Raw genomic sequence first — 13,265 nt, forward strand, 5'->3', positions numbered from 1 at the left:
AAGGCCGCTCCCAAAAAGGTTGCCCCGAAGAAGGTTGCCGGCAAGAAGGCCGCCGCTAAGAAGGCGTGAGCGCATCCGCTGCTGCCCGCTATTAGACACGCTATGAGGTTTACCTGAGTGTGGGAGAAAGCTGTCACACGTTTCAGGACGTCCTCGTGCGTCCCTCCAGGACGGAGTTAGATTTTTCCTATCTTTTTTGTTTAGTTCCCTTCTACCGTTTTTATTGGATATTTTCATTTGTGGGTTGCGTCTTATGTACCGCCATGCGGTGTTGGTGTCGTAGCGTTGCAGAGAGCGTGTATTCTTCTTGATGTTACTGTTTTTAGTTTCATTTTTCCCTTTGTATAAAGTATTCTGACTTATATGCATGTGGTAAAGTTGTTGTTGAGACACAATGTGGGAGGGAGAAGCCTTGCGTTTGATCTGCGTGCGGTGAACCTTGTTTCTCATCCCAAACGTTCGACATGTGGCGGTGAAGACGCGTTTCTTTCAATGTCGGAAGTACAGTGTGTTTTTGATGGTGTGAGCTGGTGGAAGGAATATGCTGGTGTTGATTCCGGTCTTTATAGTGCTGCGTTGGCGAAGTTCATGTATTCTTTTGTGGAAGATGATGCATTGGGTTCGTTGCCGTTATCCTCGTGTGAACTGTTGCAGCGTGCCTATGACGCCTGCTTGTCGGATGAGATTCACGGTACTTCGACTGCTCTTGTGGCTACGTTGCAGCGCCCTTGTTGTGCCGCCGATGCGTCTTGTTCCGTTAGTGCGAAATTTAGTAATTGTATGTTGGATGTGTGCAGTATTGGTGATTGTACGTCGATGATAATTCGTGATGGTAGGATCGTTTTTGTGTCCGATGAACAGATGCATTCTTTTGATTATCCTTTTCAGCTAGGGCAGGGTAGTGCCGACATTCCTGTGCATTCGCTGCAATATCGTGTTGTTGTGCGGCCCGGGGACGTGCTACTTTTGGGCAGCGATGGGATCTTTGATAACGTTTTTAAACATGATATCGCGGAGCTGGTGTGGAAATTTGTAGGTCCTGTGTGTGGGAGGTATGCGTTAGATTTTGATCGGCCATCTCAATATGATGTTGCAACTAAAATAATCCCACCTGATGACGTCCTGAGGGCCCTTTCCGCTGGGGTGGATGAAGTTGTGCGGGTGGCTAGTGCAAATGCGCGTGATGTCAAGTGCAATACGCCATACTCTAATAAAGCAATTGAGAATGGTGCCAACTACCGAGGTGGAAGGCTTGATGATATGACATTGCTCGGATCGATCATTGATGAGAAGTTTGACCTGGACAGAAGTGTGCAACTCGCTGAAAGCGGAGTATTGCTCCCTACCCCTTACAGGGATTGGCCTTGAAATCCTTTTTGTGGTGCTTTTATTTTTTCGCACTTCTCCGGAGTTTGGAGGCCCGTTTTGTGTTGCTGCGGTGTGAATTGTTCTTTGGTTGTGTAACCAATGCCGGCAACATTCATTTGCGTTGTACCTGTCTCGCCTACCCACATGAGGTCGTACCCACTATGGGGGTAGGGGCTGTCTCCTTCGATGTACGGTGGACCGCCACTAAGGGGATGCTCCTCTTTCGTTTCACTGGTTTGAGTTTATTTTTATCTTCATGATGATATGGTAACTAGCCCACGCTTTCGCTTCCGTTACCATCCTGAACATAGTAATCACGCGGTACCAGTAACGTTGTGGTTGGTGCTTTCTGTTACAGGTGTGCTGTTCGCACGCTGTTAGGGTTGCTACTTTTCCCCATCTCTGATCCCTTCATATGCGCTGTTTTAAGTTGGTGTAGTGATTCTTCTGTACCTCCCGGTGCCATTAAATCAATCTTTCTCGTCATATTTGTTTCGGACCAGCAGAAACATAAGTTACGTTGCTGTTATGGTTTTTCGTTCTTTTACATTTTTTTTATGTTGTTGCTCTGCACCTTCTTTGTTTTCGATGTGTCGCGTATGTTTGTGTGGAATTGAGAGTAGCCTCGACGAAAGATATTGTTATTGCGCGATGCTCCTTCTTTATTATTTATTTTTTCGTCGTTTCTCGCTTTTCTTCTATTCGCTTTCCTTCAGGTCGACCCCCCCCTCCGGCGCCCACGTTCCTAGCCGTATGCGTCGTATCATATCTGATGCGTGTGACTTATTTCCCTTTGGAAATAAGGGGTGTCCTGAAGCTGTAGAAAAAGGGGCGTGAGTGTTTACATTTTGCATTATGAAAGAAAAAAAAATGTCTTCGACTTCTGATGGATGTTGGCATATATATATATATTTTTTGCAGTCCTCACCTGGGAGTCCACTCCCGCACCACCCCTTTTTATGCTGTATTTGTTTCGTTACGTTATCCCGTTTCTTTCTGCACTTTTTGCTCTCTGGGTTCTGGTGGGGTTGTGGGATGGTGGTCCAGTTACGGTGTGAGGGGGAGTAGAGAGGGAAGCCATCTGCTTCTGTAATCGTTGCCAGTTGCGGCCTCTTCAGCAAAAAAAAAAACAACAACGTATGAGCGGTTGTGGCAGGAAGCACCGTGCAAAGCATCTTACGCGACAGTTCCTCGATGCATCCGCGTGGTGTGGACTTGGGGAAGGAGAAGTTTTAGCGGTCTGTACGGAGGCGCCTCAAGGTCAACATGTGCGTGTCATCTTTGTGGAGCCACCACTCTCCGCGGGCACGGACGCTGCTACTGTAGAAAAACATAACGGAGCGAGCCCTAGCGCAGACAAGGCGGAAGAGCATCTCGTGTTTATCCCCGGAAAGTTTCGAAAGGTCATTTGGCTCGCGGTGCGCGACATTGTTGTTGTGGCGGATCGCTCGACGGTTGCCTCTAAACCGTCGCCGGACCAACTAAAGCATTTCTTCCGTGAGCAGCCCGAGTGGAAGAGACTAGTAGGTGCTGTCCAGGACTACGTGGAAAGGAATAGACGAGAGATGGAACAGCAGCCGCAGTACGCCAAAACGGTGCATACCACGACGTCGACTCTTCCCAAAGTGGCGCACCCTCTGCCTTTATGTGAGGGGCATCAGTCAAGTGTGGAGGGTAGCAGCGATATCGGCGAGTTGGAGCATATGAACCCTAACAGGAATAACATACGACACAAGGTGCCATTTTTCTTTGGTGAAGAGGAGGAGGAGGAAGAAGGAGGGGAGGAGGAGGGAAGTGATGAGGAAACTGGTATTGAGTAGGATTCATCCACAAGCATGACCTGGTGCGTTACTTTTTTCCCTTTTAGTTCTCCGTTTTAGTTCTAAATTCACTTGGTGCTGGGGATGAGGTGCGGCTCAATATGTCTGTTTCTCTGCTGCTGTGTGAGTCATCGGACTTTATTATGAATTCACAATGTTATCGTATTTTCTCAGAGAGCTGCATGGAATCGACATACATGAAACTCGGCACGTGTAAGGAAAGGCCTGCTCATTTCTTGGATGTGCTCATTTTTTTTTTGTGTGTGTAACCGGAGGTGCATCGAGAGGGAATCGGTGATAGCCGTGCGCCAAAGAGTTCCCGTGGTGTCATTTTCGACATGGGTAGTAATACGAAACGCGTCAAAAAGGATGGACTTTCCTCTGCAAGATGGCACTTTGCACCAACGAGGAGCTGTTAGTCCGCCACCTGTCTATATTGCAGGGCATGCAAATACGATATGTGTGGTGCGTATGGATACATATGCTTGTTGGTACGACCTTGAATGACCAGCATTGGGATCGGTTTATATTATTTCTTACCGTGTAACCCCTAACGTGTAATGCTGCCATACGGCTATATCATGTTCACTCGTTGCGCTTAACGACCTTTGAGTTGTGTATGTATTTTCTTACCTTTAATACGTTTTGCATTGTTTTTTTCGTGTCCATATTAAAAATGAATGTTTAGTAGAAAAATCAGTCGGAGGTTGTTTTACCACTTTTGTGCCCCAGTTGTGTGGAACCTGTGGGAGCGCGCTTGCACCACGAAAGGAAAGGAAGGACGGGTATATATTTTTGCAAGTTTCTGTTGGCTATGCTGGAACTGGACGGACGCACGCTAACTTTCGAGCAGTTTCGTGAATGTTGTCTCAAACCCAATCTCCCTGCCATCATTCGCCATGCTGCAGTAGACAGTACTACTAACTCTGTTGGAGGCTCCGGTCCGTCTCCGTACTTTTCACCTCTGGGCGACATGCAGTCGCACCTTTCGCCAATTGGTGTAGTAAACCTTTTCGGTGGGGATCATGTGGTTCCTGCGACTGAGAGCCCCGCTACTGTGGCTTCCGATTCTCTGAAGGACGGCATAAGCGAAGGTCACATGAAATGTAGCAAGCTGAGATTATTTGAAGTCATTGAACGCTGGAGGGGCAGCCCAACTTTGGTGTATGTAAAAGACTGGCACATGCAGTCTGATCTCGAGGCGGTGTCGTCTTGTGTGGGTGCGCCCGACCTGCGGGGTGTTTCATCTGTTGTTGCCTCTGATGCTGAAGAAGGGAATGCGGCAGTGTGTAACGGTCGCCGCGCGGTTGTGCATGGCGGCAATCTCTACTGCGTTCCATGTTATCTAGGCCCAGATTGGATGGATGAGTTTTGCAGGTTTTCGCAACATGGTGATTCAAAATACCGCTACTTTGGCGAGGAGGAGAGTGATTATCGTTTTGCTTACATTGGACCGCCCAGAAGCTGGACACCGTTACATTTTGATGTTTTTGGAACTTATTCATGGTCGTTGAACGTCTGCGGTGAGAAGTTGTGGTTTTTCCCCACCCCTGAGGGCAACCAAACGTTGCTGCGGGGTGGACTTCATGGAGTCGCTCTTGCGCCAGACATCCGCACAACCGCTGGTGCCGAGTTATGGACAGTCACGCAGTATCCAGGTGATCTTGTATTTGTACCAAGCTGCTATTTGCATCAAGTGCATAACGTAAAAGGGTCATGTTTCACTTTACCACAAGCTAGAGAGACTGCGAACGTTGCGGCTACTAGCTGTGAGGGGATAGAATCCGTTTCTACTCCCAACGAAAGTGTTGTGGACTTGGTTATTTCCATCAATCATAACTGGTGTAACGAGTGGTGCGTGGAGAGGATGGTGGACGCCTTCTGTAGGGACGCAAATCGACTTTGGATGCTTCTGGGAGATGAGGTGCGTTTGACGTTATTTGGTGATGATGTTGGTGCGTGGCACGACCATGTGGAGAACTTACTAATTGGTGGGACAAACTGGAACTTCGGGTGCATTCGTAGTTTTCTAGTATATCGGCTGCAGGTACTCCGGTCGTCGGGCCCAACCACCGCTGAAGGAGATAATGTACGGCGACTTATCGAGTTGTGCTTAGGAAAAGTGAACGAAACGGAAATGCGTGTTGCTCACTGCGTGAGGGGGTGACACATCTTTTACGATGCGAAAAGACGATTGTCTATTGGGTAATGGTTTGATGTCAGCCACTATCAAACTACAAACGTGACTCTGTGTAAAGACTCGCTGCTTTGCTGTGTTCTCACAGCTTCCCTCTTTGTGTGGATTGGCGCTATCTGCAAAAAACGAGGTCTCTTTGCTGCGTTTTCTTTTTTTCCTTACATTCATCGTATTGGATGGTTGGGTTGACACCACCACTAGCTATTTTATGACCACACGCGCATTTCTTTGTCTTTTTCCCTCCTCAGCCCTCACATTTGCTGGCGCTTGTCCGCTGTTCTTTGGAACTCCTGGTGATTCTTTGTGTATGTGCACCCCAGTGATGTATTTGCGGAAGTTGGGGCGTTTTTTGTTCCACTTATTTACTTTCTGTCGATGTTTATGTTTTACAAGGTCTTCTCATGCGTTGACACAGCTGAGGGGTGACCTTTTTCTGTTCTCTGTTCATTTTTATTTTGTTATTTTGGGATCAGTTTTGTTTGTTTGAACACATAGTGAGTTTACGAGTGAAATACCGTTAACTGGGTAACATGCAGCGGTTGTCCTGGCGCAGATGCGGCCCCATATGAGCTACCTCGCATGTGCCTGGACCTGCGTGTTGGTGTTGATTAAATGAGTCCTTTTGATATGAATGCTTTTTTTTTCCCCCCATATGCTCGTGTGATCGCTGTATTTTTGTTCGGGTGTGCAGGTGCCGTTTTTTTTTTTGCTGTTTCGTGCCTATGCGTGACCGTTGCTATGGGCGTAGCCTTTTTTTTTGGTACGAGGAGCCTGTGTGGAAGGTTTTTATTTCCCTTTTTTTAAAACTATTTTTTTTTCTTAAGTTTACTCCCCTTTCATGAAAGACAAGGGGGTGAGATGAATGGGGTTGACGCACTAAAGACAATGGTTTTGCGCAGTGGTGAAGGCTAGAGGCCAGCATAATTAAAGTTTCCCTAACAGTTCTTGCCTGAGGGCGAATTTTGTATGTCACGCGGTTTGTTGAAACTAATCTTGCACTGTTGTCTGTGTGCATGTGCGTGAGCAGTGGATTGTGTAGTGTACTGAACTATTTACTGCAGCCTGCAGAGTTCCTATTATTTCACATAAAGTATTGTTATTTGTTTTTGGACATTTTTTCTTATATTTTCTTTCTCGGGAATATCATTACTGCTGGGTTGGCTAACCAGCCGAATTATTTATTTTTATCACCCCTCCCTCCCTCCCTTCCTTACACTTTTTTTTTGTACCCCACATGTAGCAAGATTGGAATAGAAACTACCGACTCTACGCGTATGTCTCTGCAAGCTGTTGGCTGGCTGAGCACAAAACTTGGCATTAACATTGGCGGCCGCGGAGCCTCTGGCGATGGTTCCACGTTAGAATCTCGTCCAGGATCCGCTGGTGCGTCAAGGATAGACACATGCTTGCACAAATTGACGGATGTTGTTTTTGGTTCCGGTGATAACAGCCACGGGGGTGTGGGAAACCTCGGTTTGGACGCTCCTTTCAGTGGGGCATGCAACAGTGGTGCCCACAGTGCGTGTAACAGTGATAAGGTAGAGTTGGACGAAAACGGTCTCCCCGTGTCGAAGAACTGGTACTACTTTGATAAGGAGCTAAATCGCTGGAATGTGAGCCCCGATGCACCGGAGAGTATAAAGGCTGAGTTCCAGCAGCGCTTGCAGGAGGAGGAACTTGAGCGTTCAGGGGAAAAGGCCGTTCCGCTGCCGCCACCGCCACCAATGCAACGCGGGTCATCGTCTTTTGTGGGGGCGCCACTGTCCCGTGTGAACCAAGGTGGTCAGCCATTTGTTTCTGGTCTGTCGCAGCAACCGGGTTCGTATGGTCATGGTCCATTTGGTACGCAGCGATCTACTGGGAATATTCCTCACCGGCCGCAGTACGCCCTTCCGGACTACTTCGCTACGACTTCAGCACCGACGCCGGGTCCCGAATCTTACTCTCAGGTTGCTCAACAACATTTTTCCAGTGGTCCGCAGCAGCCACCTTATGGTTCAGACATGGTGAATACAACTAATTTAGGATGTAGTCCGTTTCCCCAGCAGATGTACCCGCAAAGTGTACCGCATCCACCAACAGTGCAACAACCACCATTATCACCGCAACACACATACCAACAACAATTTAGTTATCAATCTCAGCAACCTTCAGCAATTCATCATCCTATAGCAAGTGTGGCAAGTGGTGGGAACCATATGCCATTGAACCCCGATAGCAACCAAACTCAATGGCAGCTGCCGCCCCCAACCTTCTAATACATTAAAAGACCAACCTTAAATTAAGTGTGTGTGTGTGTGTGTGTGTGTGTGGGTTTGCGTTTGTGTGGGGAGCGAGGGAGTGTTCGGAGACAGGGAAATTAAGATATGCGGGGAAAGTAGTGCTGTTGAGTGTGGGGGTTGCTGGAGGAACATTACGCCGATAAAATATGTCGATACGTGTTTGTCAGGTTTTACGTGTCTTTTTTTTTTTGCTCTCTGAGAATTTTTATGATGGTGCTTTTCGTTTCCGACATGTACGAACAACCACTTTTCCCGAGTCCTCCTCAAGTGTATGGGTTGAGGTGGGGTTTGAATCAATTTTTTGTTGTTACGTTTACTCATTTTGGCGGAGCTACCTAACTTCACTTTAGCATTTCCCCCTATTTCTTCCTTGTTTTTCGTCTTTTTTTTTCCACGTTGGTAGATTCCAAGTGGGAATTTGAAGAACAACGCAAAAAGTAGGAGAGAGCCAGTTAGCTGAGAGGGTAAGTTGGAGGAATTTGAGTCGAAATAAAGAAAAGAATATTTTTTATTATCATTTGTTGCAACGCCGTCACCGACAGCAATATCAGAGAGGGGTTCTTTACTGCTTGAAGTGGAGGGTACAAGGTAAGAGAGGACAGGCCTATTCATCATCATATATTATACATTTATTCGAGTAAGTTCGTGGCGAGTTACTGCAGATGGACTTACAACAGGGTGACGGCATGGAGGAAGATATTTATGCTTCATTTGAACCGGAGATGCAAGATGCGTTCGGTGACATGGCGCAGGGCGGGACTCAGGGCTTCCCACGAGGCATGCCAGCTGGTGCCAATGGAGGTCCTGGAGGAGTGAAGAACCCGCTCATGCAGGCGCCTCCGTCAAAGTGGGGTGGAGAGAGCGGTGGCTCAGCGTGGGGCGTTCCCGGTAGCCGCTTAGAAAACTTTGGCGGAGCTGCGGCCCGACCCATGACGTCCAACCGCGGAGTTGGCTTTAATGCAGCGAAGGGACGCAATGTTAATGGTGCAGTGTTTGACCCAACAGGACAGGGCCGTACGGCAATGGCAATGGGGCCGGCACCACCACTCAAGAAGCGGGGGGAGAACAGCCCCGAGGAGCAGTGCGTGGAAATTGAAAAAATGACGCACAAACTCATTGAGGAGAGCGCTGTATTGGCACTGCGCAAAGACTACGGAGGCGCATTAGAGAAGGCGAAAGAAGCCGGTAAGAAGGAGCGCTTCCTCTGCAAGCAGCGTGAGAACTTGGGCCTTGCGGATCAAATCAACTCTGACCTCACTTACGCCGTGCACTTTAACCTAGCGGTTCAGTACCAGAACCACCAAATGTATACCGAGGCACTGAACACATATAATTTAATTATCCGCAATCTGCAGTTTCCATATGCTTCACGGCTTCGGGTAAATATGGGAAATATTTACGCCGCGCAAAATAAGTATTTGCTTGCCATTAAAATGTACCGAATGACGTTGGACGAGACTCCGTCGGCTTCCAAGGAACTGCGCTATAAACTTATGAGAAACGTTGGCAATGCGTTTGTGAAACTTGGGCAGTATCGCGATGCGGTGAGCAGTTACGAAGCCATTATGGAAGGGAACGGTGACATCGACGCGGCCTTTAACCTCCTTTTGTGTTACTATGCATTGGGTGAAACCGAGCGGATGAAGCGGACATTCCAGAAGATGTTAACATTTAAAACACTCGGTGCGGAAGGGGAAGACGAAATCGAGGAGGGGGAAAAGGATGTTCTCGTAGACGACTCTTTGCGGGAGAAGATTAAGGAGGAACGTACACACTTTCTTTACTGTATTATGACGGCTGCTCGGTTGATTGCCCCCGTCATCGAAAAGGATTGGCGTGCTGGGTATGATTACTTAATTGAACGTCTCCGCCATTACGAGATGCGTGACTCCTCGTCGCATTTGGCAAGTGAATTGGAGATGTGCAAATGCCTCTACTACCTGAAGCATAACAGTTACAAGGAAGCTACCGAGGGACTGAAGGCTTTCGAGAAGAAGGATAAGTTACTGCGGGCGCGAGCGGCAACGAATTTAGCATACTTGTACTTCCTGGAAGGGGATTATGAAAGTGGCGAGAGGTATAGCGATATGAGTCTTGAAGCAAACCGTTACAATGCAAGAGCGCTTGTTAACAAGGGAAATTTCTTCTTCATCAAAGCTGATTATGAAAAGGCACGAACTTACTACAATGATGCGCTTGCCGTTGAGGCCGACAACATTGAAGCTATATATAACCTCGGACTCACAGCGAAGCGGCTTGGCTTGTACGAGGAAGCCTTGAAGATGTTCAAGCGGGGCCAGTCGCTAGTTGATAGCCATGAAATTGTATATCAGATTGCTGATATCAGCGATCTAGTGAGCAGTCCTGCCACCTCTGAGTGGTTTAATAGGCTTGTTGGCCGTGTTCCGACCGATCCTAATATTTTGGCACGTATGGGTTCCCTCTACGCTCGCGAAGGGGACGACAGTCAAGCGTTCCATTATTATTTGGAGGCTTATCGCTACTTCCAGGTGAATATGGATGTTATCTCTTGGCTTGGTGCTTACTTTGTGAAGAATGAGGTGTACGACAAGGCCATTCAATTCTTTGAGCGTGCCTCACAAATTCAACCACAGGAGGTGAAGTGGCAACTCATGGTCGCCTCGTGTCATCGCCGCCGCGGAGATTACGTGCAGGCCAAGCGACTCTACGAGGCGCTTCACCGTAAGTACCCGGAGAACCTTGAGTGCTTGCGGTATCTGGTTCACCTATGTAAGGATGCTGGTTTGATCGATGAAGCAAATGAGTGGTTCATGAAAGTAAAGAAATTAGAAGAGCGCCGCCAGGTGGAAGACAGTGCCGTGAGTGGCGGCGCTGACGACGATGACGGTGCAAAGACGGTTTCACCCACTAGCGCGGCCCCCGGTGCAGCCGCCGCCGGACGACGCGCAACAGTTGGGCTGGGCGATAAGTCGACCTTGTCAGGTGCCGATGAGGACGACATCGTGGGTGAGTCGCAGTCCTCGGTGGCCCGAAAAAAGGCGGTGCAAAGCAGTGGAGATGAAATTGACCTCCCGGGAATATAGAAAGGATATGCTCGTAGAGGAACAAAAAGGGGTTGGAAACACATACGAACTGGTGCCTGCGTTGGCCAAGGGGGGATTTATTGAAGTGTTTGCATATACGCCTGTACATATATATGTAAATATATATATATATATATAGACGACAATGATACGTGTGCTCGCTTTAGTGGAGGAGGGCAAAGGAAAAGAAAAAAAAGAATAGTGTTACTGGAGAAAAAAAAATAGTTATGGTCATCATTTCTTTAGAATTAATGAAGAAAAGAATCACGATCAAGGACTTGAAAACTTCCAGGAGAAAATCGTGGTCATACTTGCTTCGCTTGTCCCTCCGGCATACCAGCGTTTGGTAGTGTTTTGTGTTGTTGCTGATCGTACAGTGGGTTGGTGCTGGTGCATTTAAATTTTGTCTGAATTCTCCTCCCTTTCATTTTATTCATTATATATATATATATATATATATATATGCGTATACATACGTAGTGAATAAGATAAACAAAGGTCCCCCTTTCCCTTTGGTTTTGCTGAGCAAATGCGCCGTGCCGCTTTTTTTTTTTTTCACTCACAGTCTGCTTTTCCTTCTCTTTTTGTTGCCGCTGTGGGTTTGACGCAGTGCCGTGTGCCCGGGAAACTCCTCCACACCCGACGGAGCTGTGTATGTGTCTGACAGGACTGAGAGAGAAAGAAAAAGGCGCATGGTTGGATATGAAGCAGATGCAGTTATCTTTTTCTCTTTGAGTATGTGGAACTCCAAGCTGCTTCATATCCAACCATGCGACCCACACTTATGTTCGCAAATATACTGCCGCGCATTTTGGGTTTGAGTGTCACATAGAGCCTGAACGGAGGAAGAGGAGGAATACGAGCAGACATACAAGAAATATGTGAACAGGGCATATGATACATTTGCCAATAAATCAATCTTTGTTTAGAGAAAACTTCCGTTTGCAAGATGGTGTTTAGCTCTTCAGTGGCGAGGGCAAGAAAGTACATACACGCGGCAACATTAGCAAACCATAAACGACAGGTTGTGTGATGTTTGGATTCTTCCACTGTTTTTATTTCTCTCTCGTTAGCATTTTTAGTTATGATTACTTCCCCTTCTTCTCTTTTTTTTTGAATCTTTTCTTTTTCTTTCCCTTTTCTTCTTGTTTACGTGTAGTGTCCCCTTCTCTGTTTGTAGGCTATAGCCAAATTTGCTGAGCCTGCGTCGTGAGACAATCGCTTCATGTGCGAATTCCAGTTTCATGACGAAGATGCGGAGGCGGCGGTGATATTTGTCTCATTTCAAACACTTTTATCGCAGGAATGTGTGGGTTTCATAGACAATGTACGAAGCCACGTCCCCGTCGAGGGCCATTACCTTGCTATCGGTCATCCATGGGGACCACCAAATCAAAATGAAATTCTTTACGATGGTGGGTTTGCTTACATGCCTTCCTGCCGTGATTTCTGCTGCCAGAAGAAGTCTGTGGAGGATTGGATGCGGAGGGTGAAATATATTCACGGCATTGCGCCAAACATAGGGAAAGAGGATATATCAAAGTTAAAAGATTTTAGTGGAATAAAGAAGGCGCAGACAAATTTCCTGGAGGCTCAGCAGAAGGGTGACAAGAACTGGTTGCCGTGCAGGGGCAATCCAGATAGACTTGTGGAACAATTATTCGAAGCTATGGATGCTGTCCAAAGTTTTAGATACAGACATGCAACTCCCCTCCGCACTGGCGCTGTTGTTTTTCTAACGACACGCGATACGTTGAACATGGCACGCGTTTCTATTCATTGGTTGTTAAGCCAACAACCTGATGACTCCATGTTGTACACCGTGCAAGCGATTGAGGACATAATTCCCGCGTGTAGCCCGCTTGTTGACGCGGAAGAGCGAGCCAGCCCAAATATGGAAGAACGCTGTCCTATACATTCGGATCGTCGCAATCAACCTGGCAATTTGTACAGGTGCTGCCGCGCAGAGACAGGAATACTTCGTCGCGTGGCAGAGCGTTTAGGCGATTACATCAGTAGCCTCGTTGCAGGGGACGAACCTGAAGTCGTGTATCCACTGCAACCTTTTGTGGATTGTGAAAGTGATGAGAGCGATTGATTGTGTGAACATGTGGCGTGGTGTCGTGATATTTCTAAGAATTGTCTCGACTTCATTCGCTTTTTTGTTTTATTTCACTCGTTTTTTTAAATCTTTACAATTATGGTGCTGGTAATGGATCATGCCGTTTAATTACAGAGAAGGAAGGAACCTGTGTGTGTAGGTGCAAGCACATGCTTGCGAGGTAGTTTTTTATGTTTTAAATTATGAACTTACCCACACAACTTCATACAATCCATTTCCTCATGTCTTTTTCGTTTTCCCCCGTTCCCGTAAGTCTTTGTGCTTACGCAGGCAGGACGTTACACACAGGAAAACAGAACTTGGATGAACTGATAAAAGGGTATACGAAAGTTGGCGAAGGGAGAGAAGGGAGCCGACAGCCAATCCAAATGAGTTCAATAATTAAACAAGTAAGAATCTTTATTTTGCTTC

General features: G+C 47.2%; 6 protein-coding genes across 6 annotated transcripts; all 6 read left to right on the forward strand.

Moving 5' to 3' along the window:
• Positions 1 to 363: 363 nt before the first annotated feature.
• Positions 364 to 1,368, forward strand: TEOVI_000278700 (protein phosphatase 2C, putative; the record flags this gene model as incomplete). The annotated part of the gene is made up of 1 exon (XM_067225807.1): positions 364 to 1,368. One exon carries the CDS (start codon positions 364 to 366, stop codon positions 1,366 to 1,368), a length of 1,005 nt encoding a protein of 334 aa, XP_067081908.1.
• Positions 1,369 to 2,507: 1,139 nt separating this feature from the next.
• On the forward strand, positions 2,508 to 3,188 carry TEOVI_000278800 (uncharacterized protein; the record flags this gene model as incomplete). Its single annotated transcript, XM_067225808.1, has 1 exon — positions 2,508 to 3,188. The coding sequence occupies one exon, from the start codon at positions 2,508 to 2,510 to the stop codon at positions 3,186 to 3,188; it is 681 nt and encodes a 226-aa protein (XP_067081909.1).
• Positions 3,189 to 4,002: 814 nt separating this feature from the next.
• On the forward strand, positions 4,003 to 5,355 carry TEOVI_000278900 (JmjC domain, hydroxylase, putative; the record flags this gene model as incomplete). The annotated part of the gene is made up of 1 exon (XM_067225809.1): positions 4,003 to 5,355. The coding sequence occupies one exon, from the start codon at positions 4,003 to 4,005 to the stop codon at positions 5,353 to 5,355; it is 1,353 nt and encodes a 450-aa protein (XP_067081910.1).
• Positions 5,356 to 6,659: 1,304 nt separating this feature from the next.
• Positions 6,660 to 7,643, forward strand: TEOVI_000279000 (uncharacterized protein; the record flags this gene model as incomplete). Its single annotated transcript, XM_067225810.1, has 1 exon — positions 6,660 to 7,643. One exon carries the CDS (start codon positions 6,660 to 6,662, stop codon positions 7,641 to 7,643), a length of 984 nt encoding a protein of 327 aa, XP_067081911.1.
• Positions 7,644 to 8,329: 686 nt separating this feature from the next.
• TEOVI_000279100 (intraflagellar transport protein 88) lies at positions 8,330 to 10,732 on the forward strand (the record flags this gene model as incomplete). The annotated part of the gene is made up of 1 exon (XM_067225811.1): positions 8,330 to 10,732. The coding sequence occupies one exon, from the start codon at positions 8,330 to 8,332 to the stop codon at positions 10,730 to 10,732; it is 2,403 nt and encodes an 800-aa protein (XP_067081912.1).
• A 1,225-nt stretch (positions 10,733 to 11,957) lies between these two features.
• On the forward strand, positions 11,958 to 12,830 carry TEOVI_000279200 (uncharacterized protein; the record flags this gene model as incomplete). Its single annotated transcript, XM_067225812.1, has 1 exon — positions 11,958 to 12,830. The coding sequence occupies one exon, from the start codon at positions 11,958 to 11,960 to the stop codon at positions 12,828 to 12,830; it is 873 nt and encodes a 290-aa protein (XP_067081913.1).
• Positions 12,831 to 13,265: the final 435 nt, after the last annotated feature.

This window comes from Trypanosoma equiperdum (assembly GCF_001457755.1).
Source record: "Trypanosoma equiperdum strain OVI genome assembly, contig: ctg_612, whole genome shotgun sequence".
NCBI classification, from domain to species: domain Eukaryota; phylum Euglenozoa; class Kinetoplastea; order Trypanosomatida; family Trypanosomatidae; genus Trypanosoma; species Trypanosoma equiperdum.